We start from the raw sequence: 21,245 nt of genomic DNA on the forward strand, positions 1-21,245 counted from the left end.
CAACAATCAAGGTTTTGTTTAAGTTATTAACATCATTTGAATTATTATCATTAGTGGAGGAAGGAACTGTCGGTATGAGAATCTTCTTCTCTCTCATCTTCATTTTCTGAATTCTCACTTGAATTACTTAGTTTTACGATTTTTCTTTTTGGTTTTCTTTTTTTCCTTGCATTACTTTCTTTATCATATTCAAAGAAAGTTAATTTAGCTTTGGCTACATTACACAGAGCCAATAACGGGGAGTTTCTCTCTATGTTAGTGATTAGTTCTAATTTTTTGCCACCAAATGAACTAGACTTACCTAGTTTATTTTTCTGGCCACTAACTGTTGATGATACTTCTTTTTTGGGAGTCCTCGATGAGTTTCGAGATTCATTGGTCAGCATCGTTTTTTCTTTAGCAACCCGAACTTTCCACGACCTAGTAGGATTTTTCTTTTATCTTTCTCCTTCAACTGGTGTTCTCTTTTTTAATGTAGGTAATTCTTTTTGTTTTGTGGGTGCAGTAATTTGACTTTGCCCAGATAGGTGAATGTGGTACTCGCACGTATATGAATACAAGTTTTTCCTATGCCTATATTCTCTAGAGCTTGCAAACACACGTTTATGACCAGCCAATCTCTATGGATTCTTTGTTTTTTTTAATTTCGCGCAAAGTTACACGAGGGTACCTGCGCTAGCCGTCTCTTATTTAGCAGTGTAAGACTAAAGGGAAGGCAGCTTGTCATCACCGTCCACTGCCAACTTTTTGGCTACTCTTTCACCAACGAATAGTGGGACGCCCCCACAGCTGAAAGGGCGCGCATGTTTGGTGTGACGGGGATTCGAACTCGCGACCCTCAGATTAGAGTCGAACGCTTTAACCGCCTGGCCATGCCGGGTCTTTAACAAGCTTTAATGATAACTGTAACAACTAAAATTCCTTTTTGCATCTGTGTAATTTTAAAGGCACGGATTTCATAATGACTATCAAACCCAAATAAACGGTAATACCTGATCCAGGTTAGTTTTTAAATTATTAAACCTGACTCAAACTGCATTCTGATAATTTCTTTGTCTATGTGGGTTTCTATGGATGGAGACAATGGGAAAGAACGCTACTGCTTGCAATTAGAACAAGTTTATCCTGTCTTACCAGCCACAGAATGAACATAACTATCACACTAAGTTCGTGATGTTGTCGTCCCAACCAAGTGAATATATATAATACCACAAATATCAGAAATATGCATCAAAAAAGTAAATGTTAATTACAACCCCTGATTGAAAATATCGTTAACAACAAAGATACACAAATGACAAACCGATGAATTTTAATCTTTAAAATAGAAATGTAAACTTCTTTATTTTAGTCCAAAGACATATTGGTCTCGCTGTTTGTTTTGCTTGCTGTTATGCACACGGTGATGAATCAAACACCGGTTTGTTTGTTTTTTTTTGTTGTTGTTACATGTAAGCTAAGTGAAAGCCCGCCAGAAGGACAAAAACATAAGAAAACATTTAATTAGTTATACTTATGGCTAAGTTAATTTTCAGTATGCAGCTCATTGTGTTCAGAAATTATCATTAGTTTGAAGTTCTCAGTAATCCTGTTCCTACGGTCAAATGTAAACGTTATTTACAGTTAACAGCGTGACAATACAAAAGTAACCTACATATACCTTACAATGTTTCTGTATTCATAACAGCTGTTTTTTTTCAGTTTACATCTTACAATATTCCTATCATACAACATTAAAATATTACTTAAACTTTAAAACACTTCATTATCTCTATTATTTAAAACAAAATCGTGGTGATTTCTAGATTGTCGAGTTTTCTAGTTACAACACTTAGAATAGAAACGTACGCATTACACAAACAAGTTAGTTTGTTTGAAATGTTATGCAGCTCTACACGAGGACTATATGCACTAGCTGACCCTAATTTAGTAGTGACAGAGTACAGGGAAGGCAGATATTCAATACCCTATCACTGATTGTTGAAGAGATTGATCATCTCTTTGTTATGTCCCCCATGGATGAATGAGCAACCATGTTCAGTAACAGTAATTGTGAATTATTATTATTATTAATGCAAGTTTAAAGAATTACATTAAGTTCTTTTTTTTTAGTGCTACTGAGGACACAATGCCAGCTATCACCATGAAAAACAAACTCAGATTTACTGATGAGCCACCAGGAGCATTTTTCATGCTCTAAATTACATTACAATAAACTTTACAAAATCCTGACAACTGGGTTCTTTTTAAGGAAATTTCCAATGCTGATAAAACATTATACAAAATATAAGCAAAGTACACAATATAATAAAAAACAGAAGGGTTTTAACAAATGTTTGAAGCCTTACCTCTGAAAAAAAAAAGGTATTACAAAAAATAATAAAAGTAACCACATATTTACATATTTCAATTATTTGTTTTGTTATAATATGGGAAAAGTCACATCCCACCATGATTTTAAATCTTACCCTTAGAGTTATTTGAAATGTATATTGTTGATATCATGCCACTCACTCGGGTGGAAGAAGTCTGAAATGAACCCAACACTCCCATGCCACAATTAAGTACTTGACTTGGCCACTCTCTCTCATTGCAGCTTATGTTTTGTAGCAGAGACAGCTGCAGAGACTGTTGCTGTCAACAGCTCAAACTTACCTCATCATTTAGTTGTGTGTTAAACACACAATGGTTGGGCACCCCCAAAAATAACAAGTCTAGTACTGTAAGATTTATACTCTTCCTACCAATGGTAATGAAATTCAGTTTCCAGAGATGCAAGTCTGAAGACATACCAGCATGAACAGCGTTTTAAGTGACTTTCTCTTTTGAATCATCATAATAATTTTAAATCTTCCTGATGGAAACAATGTACATGTGTATGCATGCTAATATTCCTGTACAGCTTGAAGATTTTAAAATCATGTGTCACAGGAAAGTGTAGTTGTTTTAAAGCTTACAATATTTTAGTAAAATTCTTGATATTTTGACTAAAGAAATAAAAAATAAAGTTATAATATAAATTAATTATTTTCTTAAAAAAAAGGAGAGAGTACTAGAAATTACAATTCCAGGAATACAAATCATCTTTTTTATTAAGTCTTCTGACTATTCACATGTTACACACTGTATTAGATGAAATATACAGGCAATAATTTTCATTCTGACTTACTATTGTTATGATTGACCCTTCATGGAGTAAATGAGATTTTGTGAAATTATATACATGAACAAAACAAAGGTAACAAAATAAATACTATGTTTCCAACCCACCATTAACAATATTTAAAAACAAAATAATGGAAGAAAACAATATTTCTTTTTACTGATACTTAAACAATCCATGACAATCTTACATAAACAATAGTACTACATCACTTCAAAGTTTTTCCAAATACCATTTTTTCTCTTTCTCAGCAACAACTGTGGAATTTTAACAAATCCCTATGCCACGTCACACATATTAGAAGCAATATTAAATTATTTCATAAAGTTTTGAAACTTTGGCTGCTTTACCCTTTTGATGTAATTAAAGGTTTAGAGCATTATTATTATTTTTCCTAGCACTCTAATATTATGAGTATTCTACTTTTAGTCAACTACAATAATTATATATACTTTCATGTTTGCTTCAGTTAAAGTTATCGTAGCAATGAAAAACATATTGGATATTGATTTTATCAAACAGAATATTAACTTATCAAGGTTATTATTCATTTTATAAATCTGTTAATCTTAAAACTCCATTAGCATTTACAGTTTATGATATATGAAAAGTACATATAACCAAGAAAGAAGATAAATTAACATATAATAATGACTAAGTGTTTTAACAAGGTAAAACTCTATATTCTAAATACATTTGTTACTAAATTTATTGAACATATTAGTTAAGAATGTTCTCATATTACAAACACTTTAGAAAGTGCTTTCATACATTACTTTCTTTCAGTTTGAGTAAGAAATAGAGCCATAATAATATAATTTGACACTCAGTAATATCTTCAATTTGCCTATCAATTTTGTCATTAGTCTTGACTCAAATCTATTAACCAGTGTCTGTGTCTTCACCTTGATTCCTTTTATATGTTAGACGATCCTATTTCTGTCTCATTGTAAAAAGATTTAATACCTCAACATTTTACTTACCATTTAAATGATTTAATTAAAATTATCAAACAAAATGCTTGTAATATTTATGTTTTGTAAACTATTCTTACATCTCTTATGAAATATTGTTTCATATTAATGCACTCAATATATATATGTATATCCATAGTCCCATTATTAGATGGTGAACATTACCTTAACTAATAGACAGTGTGTTTATGCATAAAACTAGGCAAAGTTAAAATAATTTCATGACTTCTCTGGTATTTTCACAACATTTTACAAATATTATGAAATGAGGAAGGCCTGTGGAGATTACTTTCTATAATGTTTTTCCTCTGGAACAGACACAAGGAATTCAAGGTTTACACTAATATGTATAGCATTGCATTAATGTTTTTTATTTTGAAAACCATAAATAAACCTAGTTCAATAAAAAAATAAACACAGGCAAAGTTTTATTGAAGAGCACCCAAAATCAATTATATAAAACATCACAAACTTTCTTTCACTAAATGTTTTATGACTTTACTAAAACAAAAAACTTGATTTACCAGTCTTGGTACAGCAGAAAAAAAATGACATTCCTAAAAATTCTAACCAGAAGACAACTTGAAAGTGAAATATATGTATATAAAGTTATCCCTATAAAATTGCTTAAAATCATTAAGTGATGTCTGCATTGAATTAATACATTTCAGAAATCCATTTTGAATCTGTGATTTAATTTGCATGGCACCTTCTCACATGACACCACAAAAAATCTAAGTTTCTTGATTTTATATTTTTTACATTTGTACACATATCAATATATTCTCGGTTATATAAAAAATGACTTTTAGTTTTATAATCATAACTAAAATAAAATTTATCACGTAGATGCCCAAAGATCTTCTATGCTATTATTAACATCTCGTAGTACATCCAAGTTTTTCAAGTTTTCTACATAAAATGTCAACTCCTGAGTGACTATCCTGTAATGAAAGAAACAAAAACAGGTAGTTTGCATCAGTTTACACACAATTATTGTTGTAGTAAAGTTTGAAAATAATATTTATCCATACAATCATACAGAAAACACTGAATCATAAAATGCACAATGTGTAATCTTGGATCAACTTCTGTTTACTTAAGATTTTTTTCTTATATGATTATAACAGAAATTAAATATTTATAAGCAAGTAATATACATAATTTGCTACTGAGCATGTAAAATGTTTACACAGAAAAATAAATAATTAAAGTTTTTGTTCATAACAACACTTTTTTAGATATTTACAGCAGAAGTGTACTTATTTAGCTTTTCTGCTTGGGTTTTGTTCAACATGTAGGAGCACAAACAGAAAAATATTATTTAGAGAACACTACTTCTACAGTGCTATACAGTTTATAATTAGTTTACAAAACCTTTGAAACATAATATTTTACAAAACTTCTACTTGTATATATTAAGATAAAGTACACATTCTGTATGTATCATGTTTGAAACCTATTGGCAATTTTTATTTCATTACTGTATAAAGAAAGTACTATTCAAAAGTTATACTCCTCATAGGAGTATACATAAAGTAATCAGCTGTAACTTTACAAATGTTCAAGGTTCCAATACAGTTCACCATTTCCCATTTACTACTATTTAGCACAACTTTCACTAATACTTTATTTTCTACCCAGTATGCATGTTAGTTGAAAACAAAACTTTGGATAACAATTTAAACACTACAAAAAGAATCACACAGAGACAGAGAGAGAGATATAATACAAAAATTTATAATGCACTCATAAGTTTAGAGTTGAGAGGGCAAAACTAAGAAACCAACAGTAGATATAAATAATATAACTTAGAGAGAAGATCAAAGAACTTCTGTAGAAGATATCACTGTGGCCAAAGTTAAAAACACAACAAAATAACAAGCCTGGTACAAATAAACTTTGACCACACACTTCAAGGTAATAGTAGATAAACATTTTAATAACTGGAAAGTAACTCAACACTGATATAGAAAACAAACAACAACAAATATTATATTTTAAAAACATGCAGAAGTAAAGAAAGTAACTTAGCAAGTTACAGATCTCATGTATAAACCTAAACAAAACAGTGAATGTAAAAATGCTCATTCTTCCCACACCTTGAAGATTTTAAGATTAAAAAACCTATAAAGATATCTTCAGGATAAACAGTGCAAAAGAAATATTCAACATGATAATTCACTATCCAAGGCTGCCCTTGGATCTATTTTACTAATTGCCAACCACACTTAGTTTGATGGTCATAACTGTCACACTCTGTAATTTTTGTTGTAACAAGTTGCTGCCAAAACAAAAAAGTTGGGTAAGCTGAGACAAAAAAATCCTTACAAATTTTCTCATCTCTTTACTATAAGTTGAAACTGGCTTCTATGATACACAAGACCATTGAAGTTACATCAGATGTATATGGTTGAATGTGAATCTAGTTTCTTTGAATATCTTTCTGATGTAAACAATTGCTGATTTTGAAGTTGGTGGATTTTTGACTTGTGAATTTTCATAATTTAAAATTATTTCTTATTATCTTGGTAAAAACATCAGGAAATATCCTGCCTTCATCAAAATTAATTTTTAGGTTGGAAGTCTATTTTGTAAATATAGTCCGACTTGGAAAATGAAGATGTTGCTCTGGATTTGTTTGGAATGTGGTTTCTGGAGCCCAGAGTTGTCCAAAATGTTCTAATGTGTGAGCTTTTCCATTTACATGAAGTTCACTGAAGGTTCTTTTCTTTAAAACACTATGTATACTATGTTCATCTGTACTGCATCATATAATACTCTTGCTGTGTGAATATTTCTCTTCAGAAAGACTTTCTGAAACATTTTTTAAGCAAAGTTACAATAATATATTCAAATCATCCAAACAAAGTGTTTATTTAACCCTCTGTTAATGTGCATTAGTCATCAAATAAGGTGAAGGTTCAGGAAAAAGTAATAAAGGTCAAAATATTGATAACATTAAAATAAATAGCTTTAGGTAATAGAACAGGCAATGATATCTATTTTCAAAGTCACTTTTTCTTACATACTTCAAACCATTATTTAACTTTATGCTGTTTGAGCATAAGGTTACTAAACTTTGAAAATGTGTTTTTTACTGCTCTATGCAGTGTCACTTTTATAATCTCTGTATCCTACTAAGTCTGTAATATTAACCCACACTGGTGACAATTACTCTTATTATACAAACCGTATCCAAATTACTTTCAATATCACCTACCCTTGTTGTGGCCCTCCATCATTCCTTATCTGTAACCTGTTGAGATGACCCTGCAGAGCAACTCTAAACTTCAAGTTAGCTTCATAGAAAATATCTTGTAACTGGTCAGGAGGTAAAAGGTCTGAAACTGCTTCGTGAAGTTTATTGAGTTGTTTTGAAATTACTCGAAAACAAGGTGAAGGAACAGGTGCTTTAACTTCCCACTGTTAAAAGCACGTATCAGTTGAGATAACAAGGTTTGAATAATAGAAGCAAAAAAATAGTATCAAATTCCAAATTAAATGTTATCTAGAGTTTGTTACAGTTAAAATCCTCAAAAACAAAATCTAAGGAATTAAAAAAAAATTACTTACTTTTTTCATATTTGAATTAACAAATTAATAAACAAATGATAATATAAAAACAGACCTAGTACAGGTAATCCAATATATTGTTTTTGTTTGTTTTGTTTTTTGGAATTTCGCACAAAGCTACTCGAGGGCTACCTGTGCTAGCTGTCCCTAATTTAGCAGTGTAAGACTAGAGGGAAGGCAACTAGTCATCACCACCCACCGCCATATCTTGGGCTACTCTTTTACCAATGAATAGTGGGATTGACCGTCACATTATAACGCCCCCACGGCTGGGAGGGCGAGTATGTTTAGCGCGATGCGGGCGCGAACCCGCGACCCTCGGACTAAAAGTCGCATGCCTTAGGCGCTTGGCCATGCCAGGCCTCCAATATATTATAGATTTTGTTTTCATATTTACAAGTAACACATCAAAATTTCCAAGTTATATACTATACTTATTTTGAAACCCATAATGATAATGTAAGACGTTATATTACACACAAGCGAACCATGTCACACTCAAGCCCACCACTTAGATACATAAACACAATTAGCACAGAGATACATACACATTTCTAGCACTAAATAATTCCATTCTCACAAACAACAGTAACACCATTTAATATACAAAAGTGAATCATGTGACACAAGCCCAAACACTTAAAGATACATAAATATACACATACACACTTTCTGTTGCTCAGTAATTTTATTCTCATAAACAATGGAAAACCTACTGGGTATAAGCAGAGCTAGAACTATAATTAAAACTAATTAATTAGAAATACTCATGTTTTGTCTTATGATATGACAAGCATAACATTTTCATGCTATTATATATATTTTTCCATTTTTAAGAAGTTAAAAATCAGAAGCATATTGTTTTCACAGCCATGAAGTATCAGGGATTTTACTTAGATCTTTTGCTATTTTGCAGTTTTGTTAAACCTTTTTAGTAAGATACTTTGATGTCCAATTTTTGTAGAGGAAAATATAATAGGAAGTAAGAATTAGTACTTTAGAAATCTTGAACTCTACAGAATTATTTGTACAGTACATAAAAAATAACTAAGTAGTAAATGTTAACAATAATTTTCTGACCCATGCAAAAGAAAAATGTTTAAAAAAGAGCTGTATATAAATTCAATTTCTCAAGAAATACTAATTAACAAATTGAAACTTAGAAGCCTTGGTTTAAAAGTATTTTCTAGGTTGCAGAAGTCTTAACAATTGTAGTCTAGAAAAAAACAGATGCATTCCTAACATTTTTATACTGCTTATCAGGCATTATTTGTATAGTTATACAGCATTTTTACATTATTTCAACCAGTCTTTATTTACATTCTATTAAGTTAGAATGAATTATGCTTGTGAAATATAAAATATTTTGTATATACTGATAGTTGACTACCTCATACTGTGCACCCATATTGCAATAAGAGAAAATATATAAAATCTTTTGTTTATTTTGATATTTGGCTACATGTTGATGATACTCCTCTACAAAACAGTAAAATCATATACTATGAATAGTAGAAGTGTAATAATAAAACAGTAAAAATATACATTTTGAAAGAAAATAGTGATAGACTAAATCAATGTAAACCTATGCTGTGAATAATAATAATAGTGTTGTCCAAAAACTATAAAACTTATGGTACTGATAGTAGCAGTGATATATTGAAACAATAAATATTTACACTCGGCTAAGAGCCCAGCATGGCCAAGTAATTAAGGCACTTGACTTGTAATCTGAGGGTTGCAGGTTTGAATTCCCTTCACACCAAACATGCTCGCCCTTTCAGCTGTGGGGGCATTATAATGTGATGGTCAATCCCACTATTTACTGGTAAAAGAGTAGCCCAAGAGTTGGCAGAGGGTGGTGATGACTAGTTGCCTTCCCTCTAGTCTTACACTGCTAAATTAGGGATGGCTATTGCAGTCAGCCCTCAAGTAGCTTTGAGTGAAATTCAAAACAAAAAACAATACTTTGCTAGGAATGGTAACAGTGATTCATTGAAACAATAAAAACTTACACTACTATTGATAGTAGTGACATACTAACAATGTAAAAAACCTATAATATGAACTTAACATTAATGTTCCTTAACACTAAGTAAATAGTACTTTGCAAATACCCACATCTTTAGTTCAGCATAATGTAAAGAATTTAAATATCAAGTTTTCCAGCTAAGAAACCTTACTGAACTAACTCACTGAAACAATAAATCTCACCCACAAATTTAATCACTTAAGTCAAATAAACACATTGAACTTTGAATATCCACAAACAAAAGTTATATTAATTATTGGAGGTATATTTCCAAAAATGTGTTTTTTTCAGAAAAACTATACTGATATTTCAATATGTTCTCATAGTATTTCTTTCACAGTTTCACAGAATGGTTTAAAAATTCTCTAGCAACTCTGACTACATCAGTTAAAATAGTGATATCTTATTACACTTGCTAAATGGTTACTGTATAGATACACTGTGGATTTTATCTTGCACATCTGAAGATCTGATAAAAACAAAACAAGCGTTGTGATATTCTCTGAATACTTACTTTAGAAAGTTGTGATTCGAACATGTGGTTGATAATAGTAATGAGCTTGTTTACAATCTCTTGCGTATGATTGGTGTAATCCTGTAAATGGAAGAAAATAAAAACATATTCATGTTGATTAAAACTTTTGTAAAAAAAAGATATCATTACAAAGACTTGGTAAAATTATTATTTTTGATTTCTAACAAGGATGTTTAATACTAACAAGAAGAAAAGAAGTAATCAAAGTGAACTAAAGATGTTCAATGTTACTGCTCATATAAGAATAATATAGATAATCAATAATATAAGATTAAACTCATGGCAGATGTGTGATATTTAGACATTAATTCCTCCACTGATATACAGGAGACAATCATTCTCTTCTTTCAAGAGCAGCTATTATCTCTGCTTAAAAGAAAAAAAATGTACATCATAAATTAGTGGTTACATGGAACACACCCATATAACATGATTATGAAATTTTCATCTACCTTACAGTAAAAACACAGCACATAAGTTACTTTGTTAGCATCTTTTATATGAATGCTCATCTACCTTAAAATTAACACAATATTCATAAGATGCATTGTAATAATTTATTATATGCAAATTCCTCTAATTACAATAAACACAGCATGTAGAGGTTCCATTCTAGGCATCTTTTATATACACACTCTTCTGTAGTACACCAAATATTCCATACCTTAAACCTATTGTAAGCATCTTTCAAATAACACACTCATCTATTTTAGACTAAATACAGTGTGTAGTGGTTCCATTCTAGGCATCATTATATACACCATACATTAGACCCATTGTAAGTATCTTTTACACAACACACTTTCCTACTTTACACTAAACACAGCATGTTGATGTTCCATTGTAGGCATCTTTTATATACACACTCTTCTGTCATACACTAACATTCCATACATTAGACCCTTTGTAAGCATCTTTTACATAACACACTTTTCTACTTTACACTAAACACAGCATGCATGTATTAAAGTGTAGGAATTCTTTATTTGCTATGTTCCCCTAATACTGTATACATACTGAGCTAAGTGATGATCTGTTATCTTTATATTAGGTTGAGGAATAATTCGTGAGCGTTTTTAAATAATTTCATTCAAGCATTACATGCAAGACTATACAATACTTCAATGTATGAACACATTACACCCAAAACATTTATTATGATACTTTATTTCATGTAATACCTAGGTATATAGTATGCATTGTTGTAAACGAAATTGCAAGAAATTAAATCCGAAAAGCAGATGGTGTCGAAAATGCTCGATTTTGTCCACTTAACATTCCATTTAATGAGCTGAAAATGAAAGCAAAAATTAAAGACATATGAAAATCAAACACACCATCTATTAGAGCAAAAAATTATCTACCAAATGACATGAAATATTTTGTGAAAGCGTTTCATTTATGAATATATTTGTTTAACTTGAAAAATGCTCACAAATTATTCCTCAACCCAATATAAAACTTCCTTAGATTTTGTGGATATAAACTGTTAATTAACACTGTAATTATATGAAAACAATCCATCAAAAGAGGTCTCTAAGGGGATGAAAGACACAACATTAATTAACATTAACACTGTGTAAGTTTGTATTCACTACTCATAAGTATGCTTACATAAGAAGTCAAATTCTACAAAAATGTATGCCCTGATTCACCACTGGTTATTTAGTTTTTAATTAATTTTACATTTATTTTATAGAAGTGTGTGTTTATGTGGAACAAAACATGGAAAAATGAGCAATTTTATGTTGTCCTTGTGAAGTTTTAGTTGTCACTGTCATCACAATACTTGTGCTGTACCTCAATATAATTTTAATATGCAATCAAAACAAGGACTCTTTTTCCGGAAATATATTTTTCTTGTATTTCAAGATTAAAGACTCAATGAATTATATACCTTTTAGTATCACTTTAAGACTATAAGTTGAAATATTATTAAAAAATATAAATTTATTAACAACAATCATATCACACGAATTTTACATAATCATACACAGATTTTTCCTTGTATCTTCTAGAACATATTTGGTCTTACAATGCCAGTAAACAGAGATTGTTTCTATGAATTCATAACCCTATTATACAGATAAAACAATCTTCATCATTTCCTTGCAAGTTTCTTTCATTGGATGTACACCATGAATACCCATGTTTTAAACTCAGTGGTGACATTAAGTGGAAGTTCCACATATGTAACTGAAAATTCAGTGTTGCAATCCATGTCACAAATTTGCAAAAGCTGATCAAAATTGTTCATAGTTCCACTATTATGAGAACAGCCCCCCACTACTACAATGGTATGTCTATGGATTTACAATGCTAAAATCAGGGGTTCGATTCCTCTCAGTGGGCTCAGCAGACACCCGATGTGGCTTTGCTATAAGAAAAACACACATTATGAGAATAGTTTTTTTTAATTCTTTGATAGATTGTTTAGGCACAGTATTCATGATGAAACTTTGTAGAATGGACAACAATTGCCTGTTGTGGAGACAAAAGTGTCAAAGACGACATTTTGAGTCTTCCGCCTTTTGTCTTCCTCTACACTTTGTCTCCACAACAGGCAGTTGACGTCCATTCTACAAAGTTTCATCAGTTTTTTAATGATGCACACAATCCATACAAGCTATTATATAACAATATACGTACTTCTGATTTATATAGAAGTTTTTTTATGTATGATCTTAAAACATTTTGAAACTAAAAAAATGTAATTGAAAGTGGTTGCTTACTTCTCAATATTACGTTTTGTTCAATAAAAACAAATTTTTAATTTCATGTGTAAAGCAACACATATTTCTCAAATATAACTTTCAAAACAGAAAGCTGACTATTTTATATATGCTTCAAATAGTTCTTAGTGTTTGGGTATTTCACTGAAATAGAATTTGGTATTTTCAACCCAAACAGTACCTTATACCAAAATGGACTAAATGGCAAAGTCAAAGACTCAAAGTTCAAGTATAGACAACCTACATTTATAAAATACTGGTCAGAGGGAAGGTAACCAGCCAGCAGGTACCCTTAACAAAATAACAAGACCAACTACCATGGCTGAAAATATCAAATGTTCAGCAATAAGAATCTTGAATATTCCAAGCCATGACCAAGCATACTGACCACTAAGCCTTGCTCAAACATTCATTAAAACAATGAATATCCTTACAAATTTAACCAGTTTAGGTAAAAAAATAACAGAACTTCATCTCTTTTCTAATCTTTTGTCACATTAAAATAAATTTAAGATATGGAACCTACTATACAAGTAACTCAACAAATGCACTGACAAAGAAAACTGAATAATTAAAAAAGCTTGATAAAGTTAACTTATAAAGAATCCTTCAAAATGCTTGCTTGAGGCCTTTCTTCTGTTATGACTGTAAAACAGATCATTTAATATAAATTGTTAAAGAGCTCTATTATAAGACTATTTACTTAAGTAACATGCAAATTGTAACCTATAAAGTGTTAGAATATGTTCTTGAGTTTAAAAAAATCAGGATTATTGTATCTGAAAACTACTTTGAAATTCAACTTCTAAAGCTCATTAGCTCCAAAGTAACTTGATTTAAAGTTAATTCATGCCACTTGTAACCAATCCTTTATTACATATTCTGTCAGCCTTCACTGAAAATGAAGTTTTTCTGTTAAAGTACTTACTTTAAGGATCTGGTCAAAGTGTTTGCTCATGAATTGTTGCTTGGTGGGCAGAAGATGTGTGAAATGATTCTTTACCATGGGTATAAAATAAGCCACAAGTTGTAGGCACCTAGAAGCTAAGGCTGGAAAAGTATGAACAATACTTTAAAAACCATGTGAAAAAACATTATTTACATAACACCATGTGAAACTATTACAACCACCTGCACATTCATAGTAAAAATTAAATATTGAAAAAAAAGCAAACTTTTTATTTTTCTGAAATAAACATTTTCCTAACCTCTAAATATTAGCAGTCGTTCAACCTACACGTTTAAAATATGCACTTAGTTATTATTATAATTCTTAAAACACGTACACACACACACACACACACATTACAGTTGAAAACATTCAAACCAGTCATGCAGATAGAGAAATACTTAATAGACTGGTTTATCTCAACACAGAAAAATTATTCCCAAACTGTTTCAATTCTACATATAACTTTAAATTCCTTCAGCACATTTTAGTTATAATAACAGAATAAAATATTTAATAATAACAAAAGCACCTGGCTTTGCTAGGTTTATCAGGTTGATTTATTCTAGATTACCATGTCAGTGTGTGCATTCTGACCCCATTTTAGCATAAAAGTATAATCTATATGTTTTCTTGCTTCTTTACAGGAAGATATAGAGATAACCTTCCCTCTGACTTGTCCTCCAATTTTTAATATAAATAATAATAAAATATTTTAATTAATTGAGCATCTGTACAAGACAACAAATATTTTTCCAATTTTGTAGTTTATACATTTAATTGCTAAGCAACATGATATAAAACTTATTGTTGGAACATATTGTTACCAAAATTTACTGGTTTTTCTATAAATTAGAAGTTGTTATATACAAGGAAACACCTTTTTTCTACATAGTTTCTCACTAGTTTGCCTCATTAAAAAGATGAGCAAGTGCAAGAAAATTTCTGTGTATTTTTTTACACAAAAAGATGTGCATGCAAACACATAAGTAATAAGTAATGCACATGTGCAAACCCTAAGGATTCACATGCTACGAGTGCAAAATTTCAGGTTTTCTCCTCTTGGAGCTATGGTGATGACATTTCTTTCCTATTCGATTTTGTGTGTAAAACGAAGTGCATATTTATGCATGCACACAGATAAGTAATAATACCCAGATGCATAACCTCAGGGTCTACTTACTATTGGTGCAAAATTTCAGATTTCTAGATTCTTTTTTTCTTGGTGTTATGGTGGTAACTTATTGTTTGCCATATGGTATTTTGCTAGGTTGCCTCACAAAAAGATGCATTCATGTGGATAAGTAATAATACCCAGGTGCACCCCTTTGTGTCTATTTAGTATGGGAGCAAAAGTTTAGATTTCTATGTTCTTTGTTCTTGGAGTAATGGTGGTCACACACACAGAGATGCTCTTTCATTACTATAGATCATTTATTTTAATTCAGACTTTGGATACAATTTTTAGTAATAAAGTGGCAGAAAAGGTTTTTGTTTGTGATTTGTTTATACAAGCAGCAATAAGACATAGATAAGGTTGTTTACTTCATCTTACCATTAACAACTGATTTGAGTTTACTCACTATTATACACAAAAATTAACAAAGCAAGAAAGGTGACATGAAAGGAAAAACTTTAAGAAATGAAAAAGAATCAGAATCTAACTGACCCTGTATACACAAATTATTCTGTTTCACCTACTTAAATTTTGCTTGAAAAGAGTTACCATACCATAAATCACTCTTTTACTTTCATCTCACTTCACTTACCTCACTTTCACTCTAAATTAAATATTTTAAAATTAAAACATGTCTATTTTTATATATTTAACATTTGAATCCTTTATTATTTTCTTTAAAGGCAAACACAGCCTAAAATGAACTGCATAAATGTATTACCTGAATAGGTAATTATACAATATGTATGGAATTAGATATTTTCAAAATAATTACTTTAATTTAATGTAAACTTTTCTATTAGAGCTATTTGGTTTGTCTTGGGTGTTTCATTTAAATAATAACAATGTGTTAACTCTGGTAAAAAGTACTTTCTCAGCATACTCATAAAATTAAGAAGAAATAGAGAATGAATAAATAAAAATAACCTTTTCTGATGCTTTTCAGCCTCTTCTTCAAGGAAACTTGAAGTTATTTTGAACTGAAACCCTGTTTCCATTGTTTAACTGTTGTTATATTATTATTAAATTCCTGATGCTTATGAATGCATCCACACAAAATACACGACCAGGCATCAACATGGTTTCACTTAAAAACTTTTCACACTTTCTGCAACAAATGTTATCTTTTCCCACAGATTTGCTTAATTTGTGATGTTTTATCATTTCGCCCAAATTTAAAAACAGATTATCTAAATATAGCTGAATTTTGTCACACATGTTCTTGTGTGGTACCTTGTGGAGCAGTACATATATATGCATAACATTTAAAAGATCTAGATGGAAAATATTCAATAATTCTCCCAAAAGGTTCAAAATGATCAAGTTTAAACAGGCCACTTTAATCCAAAAGCATTACCTCTCACATACACCCTAAGAATGTTTTACTAACAGTTTTTGTTCTTTTTTTCATAATCTGCTGTGGATTCACAGTATTTCTAATGTTACTTCATTCATTCAGTGGAAAAGTCTTAACCACACTACTGCCAAAATTTTCTACATGCAAAATGAAAGATGTTTCTTTTTTGAACCCTCTAATATTATGTAAAGAATTAAATATTGAAAAGGTACCTTAAACCTACGTGTTACTTTCTAATTATTTTTAATGACATACTCTAGAAACTGCTGAAACTTTTCACAGTAAACAAAATAAGCACTAAACTTCATTCACCTAAATTTCTAGTTGTTATTGTTTTCAGTCCTGTTAACTGTATTGCTCCAGCTCCAAGCACTAACTGGCAAGTCCGGGAATTAAAATTCTAAAACAACAAACAATTAAATAGTAAAGTCCTTTTACAATCCTAAGCTTAAGCTAATTAATACAATTTTTCTTTGGTAATTCACTTACACATAGTTTAAAAAATATTCATCATGAAAAGACTATTTTTCTGTGAATACTATATAACTTAGAAATTTAAATTATCTATCAAAAGTGCAAGGACAGACATTTCATAATTATCTACAAGTGTTCAAACAAACTCTGCAATATCTGTCGAAAAAATACAACCATGGACTTCATTAAAAATTGCAATATGAAAGCAACCTTAGACAATTTTTTCTTCATTGTAACAAGTTTACTAATAAATATTTAGTGCTACGTATTATAATTTATTTTGGACAAGTTTCCAATTTATCATTTTACGTGTGTTATATATTATGAATTTCAAATAACTTAGAAATTTTAAGTCGAATTTAGCAGTTAATTAAATTTCAATATGTATCAAATTTATGATATTTGCCAACATGATTGATACATACAACTTTCTTAATAGAAATGTATTTTAGTATACAAACAACAATATAATTTATAACAATGCTTATCACAAATAATGATCTATGTACAATAGTTTTACAACCTCACAGACAATACCGAGACTTATAACCAGTTTAGAACTTAATATTTTTATTAAAAATTCAGGTCTACAAGTAAATTAATCCTGAGTTAATACTCTCACACCTTGCTCAAGTTAGCTAGCTTGGATGTTCTCATGCTGCTTACAAGCTGGCTATTTAACAATGAAGATATTTGGTATCCTTATAGAAATACTAATGTCCAAAGTTAATTCACTGATGTTGAATGGTTTGTAATGTTTGAAATCTATAAACATTCCTGGTCCAATTCTGTAGTTTTCTGATTAATAGCATTAATCACAATCATAGCTTCCTAGGCTTTCAACATACTGACTGTAGCTAACCAACAACAATGTCTCTCAACACATCTGTTTTATGTACTAATTGTGTGAGATTCTCGAATTTTTCAACAATGTTCAAAAATACATAAACCAGACATTGTAGCTCTTAAGGATCTTCTACAAATTTAGAGCACTTGCACAATACACATCCAACAATATGTCACATGCATCAAACTGAAACATACATAGCTATTAAAATAAAGATATAACAGCAAGCCCATTACACTGGAAGAAAGTATTTAAAATGCTGGAATATTTATATTACATTACAAGCCATATTTTGGAGAAACATTTTGCAATATGCATATCATCACCCCACTGGCTCAGTAGTAGACTAAAAATCTGGGGTTTAATTCCATACAGTGGACACAGTACAGTTAGTCCACTGTGTAGCTTTATACTTATTGTGCATACTTCTCATTTGTAGCATCAAAGTGTCCAGATATAAAATTGTAAAATGGAGTTGTTTTTATTATTCTTACTATACTGCCAACCATGTTCATCAACAGTATTCAAACCATTCTCCATTAATTTGCTGATGTTGTTGACTTCAGGACATTCCCAGTGAAGGAGGTTGCAGCTTGTCCATGTTTTAAACTGTAGTGCTATTCTAAGCATTACAGAACTTTGAGATACAATGCACTACCACATCTATGAAACAGATCATTAATGGCATGATCTTCAAGAGTATAAATGTAGTATAAATAGACACACACACCAGATATGAATATATTAATTTGAACAGGATGCTGAAAGGTCACAGATTTGAGAGATAAGGTATAGTGGTAAAAGTATGCAAAGCCAATCCACAAATCAGTCACAGATATTGGTCAAGTGTTATTCAACAGTCTTAGAAACTCCACAGTTCAACATAGAGGGAAGAACCATTTAATAGTGTTGTCACAGTGTGACAGTATTAGAAACTCAATGACACATCATTTGATAGTCTTAGAAACTCCACAGTACAACACTGAAGGAAGATAAATCTAAAAGTGCTATCACAGTGTGACAATATCAGGAAATTCACAGCACATATTTTGACAGCCATACCACAACATTCCCATCAGTCTTAGATCAGTGTGTGAAAAACAATTGCTTGTTAAGATTGTGAAAGACTGACAGAAAGTATCACTACCACAACACGACCAACTTTATTGCAATTAATGCAATGAACACGTACTTATTAAATTGTTATGCCAACTTTGAGGGATTGCAGAGGAGTTTCTTACAGTGCAGACTGCATCCTGCAATTAGGGTATGGGGTCTATTGGGAAAGTTTCTGCTCCTGTAAATGCTATTAGATAGTCAAAGATCTTAAATAAATACATCCCAAGGACCTTGTCAGAGTGTTTTGAGTTAGCAGATCACAATGTACATCCAACAGAATAATGTTTACTGTTGCAAAGAAATTACTTTTCATGTCTGGTTTCAAAGTTTCTACAGAGATATTTCAGAACAAAGCAGTTTAATGCAAGACTTACAGAACTAAAAGACAATACAAACAAGATATATCAACCTCTACAGGTTGGATTTATTACAGTTTTTCAGAAAGTTTAACCACAATTCAAACCTGTGTTACTATATAAGTGTAATAATACCTACTACATAAATAAGTAAAAATAAAACAAGTTATTAAAAAAGTATTCAATACATAATTGATACAACAGTTCAATTGCTTAAAAAGTCTATCACTTAATGTTATTTAAATAAAAAATATCATACTCTTAATATACACTTTGGTACATTTAAGAAAACACAAAATCAAATCAACATATTATAATACTTTTGAATAAAAAGAAGTGTACAGAACTTACTTTTAATAAATCTAACAATCGAGTCAAAAGATCAGGAGAAACCATCGGATTGTCTTCTGCACACTGACAATATTCAACTATCATTTTCAGAAGTATTAACACTGTCCTAAGTAATAATAAAAAAGAGGATATGTGGAGCTTTCAGGTCTGTTTTGTAAGACATACAAACTCTGTTACTTTTTTTCTGAAAACATTCATTAAAACTTAACTTTCCTTTATTTTTATCAAAAACATGATATATTTTCTAAGCAAAATTTAATGATGGAAAACAAGTTTGATGCAAGTTGTTCTGATGAAGTCAGTATTCAGTGATGTAATACTTGAACAGTATTACAATTGTGGAAATATCTAGAGTCCTCTGTCTATATTTGACACAAGTGTATAATATGTGATACTAATATTCATAACTATTTACAAAAAGCTTAACAATATTGTTGAAGGCTGTTTTTAATTTAAACAATTTTACTGCTGTTTGGTCAGATGGAGATTTGATGTTATGTTATGATCATGTGGTTTAACATTTGGAACTTGTTCTACATTTTTACAACAATTTGAGAAATACAAAACTGAAGTTAGGCTACAACAGATGATAAATATTGATTTTTGAATTTTGCAAGTAAGTTACATTGAGTGTATTATTATTTTACTTTGCTAGTAATATAAACCTTCAGACTTATTGCAGAGCCACTAGTGGATAAAACAGAGAGATACAACATATGTTATGTAACAGGCAAGATGTTAGTATGTATGTTAAACTGTAATATTAGCATGTACTGTACACTTAGGCCTATCAGCAAACATTCATTAAGAGAACATGCAGTAAAATAACTACATATATTTTGTTATCTATCACCTAACCCTTTCTGAACTGGTGAATTATCACTGATGTCTTTTGTGTATTTTCTTCTCAGAGTAAAAATACTTAAATAAACTGTATTACAAATAAACTTATTATAATTCAGAATATCTTATTTTAGCTATAAAACCTTAATTTAGTTTAATTTAGTATTTTTATATTTTTTTAAGTTATAAAATACCTAAAATTTTGTTGTGAAACCCCACTTTGAAAGAACATTAAAAGTTTTCAATTTTTTTAAAATTTCAGTTTTTGTCAATATTGATGCTAATATTCAGTGATGACAAGAAAACTCACTTGTAGAGAAAAATATATATGTAAAAGCAGCTGTTTTTACATATATATTGATGCTAATATTCTACTTTATATATTCAATGTATTTCAACTTGACTGACACTCATTAACATATCTTTTTTATGTTTTATTCTTCTATTTGCATTAATCACCACTTACATCTATAATTCATAAAAGACAGCAAGAAATGACAAAGAATCATTAGTGACCTGGAACTACAACATTCAAAATGGCATCCCCATTACTTTTCATCAGGATAGTTATCATGGTTTCTTCAAATAATATTCTTGGTTGAGATTAATTTACATGATATAAATATAACTTCTTAACAATAAACAATAAGTCACTATTTGTATGGACTGTTTGTGTATGATATTCTGTATAAATAAACATCAATATCCATGTGTATCTCTTCTTTTTACATTTCCACATTTCATGATCAATCAGCATGAA

The 21,245-nt window shown here is 30.3% G+C and overlaps 1 protein-coding gene across 3 annotated transcripts in view; it reads right to left on the reverse strand.

Annotated features, from left to right (window-relative positions):
* Positions 1 to 3,065: 3,065 nt before the first annotated feature.
* LOC143252024 (vacuolar protein sorting-associated protein 54-like) overlaps positions 3,066 to 21,245 on the reverse strand; it is a 116,686-nt gene continuing 98,506 nt past the window's right edge. For all 3 annotated transcript variants that reach the window (XM_076503554.1, XM_076503552.1, XM_076503553.1), the window contains 6 exons: positions 19,643 to 19,748; positions 16,808 to 16,895; positions 13,941 to 14,062; positions 10,260 to 10,340; positions 7,361 to 7,563; positions 3,066 to 5,081 (listed from right to left, as the gene is read on the reverse strand). In XM_076503554.1, the coding sequence (XP_076359669.1) occupies positions 4,979 to 5,081; positions 7,361 to 7,563; positions 10,260 to 10,340; positions 13,941 to 14,062; positions 16,808 to 16,895; positions 19,643 to 19,748 (703 nt within the window). In that variant the 3' untranslated portion in view covers positions 3,066 to 4,978. The remainder of the gene's footprint in view (positions 5,082 to 7,360; positions 7,564 to 10,259; positions 10,341 to 13,940; positions 14,063 to 16,807; positions 16,896 to 19,642; positions 19,749 to 21,245) is intronic.

This window comes from Tachypleus tridentatus, chromosome 6, assembly GCF_004210375.1.
Source record: "Tachypleus tridentatus isolate NWPU-2018 chromosome 6, ASM421037v1, whole genome shotgun sequence".
Lineage (NCBI taxonomy): Eukaryota > Metazoa > Arthropoda > Merostomata > Xiphosura > Limulidae > Tachypleus > Tachypleus tridentatus.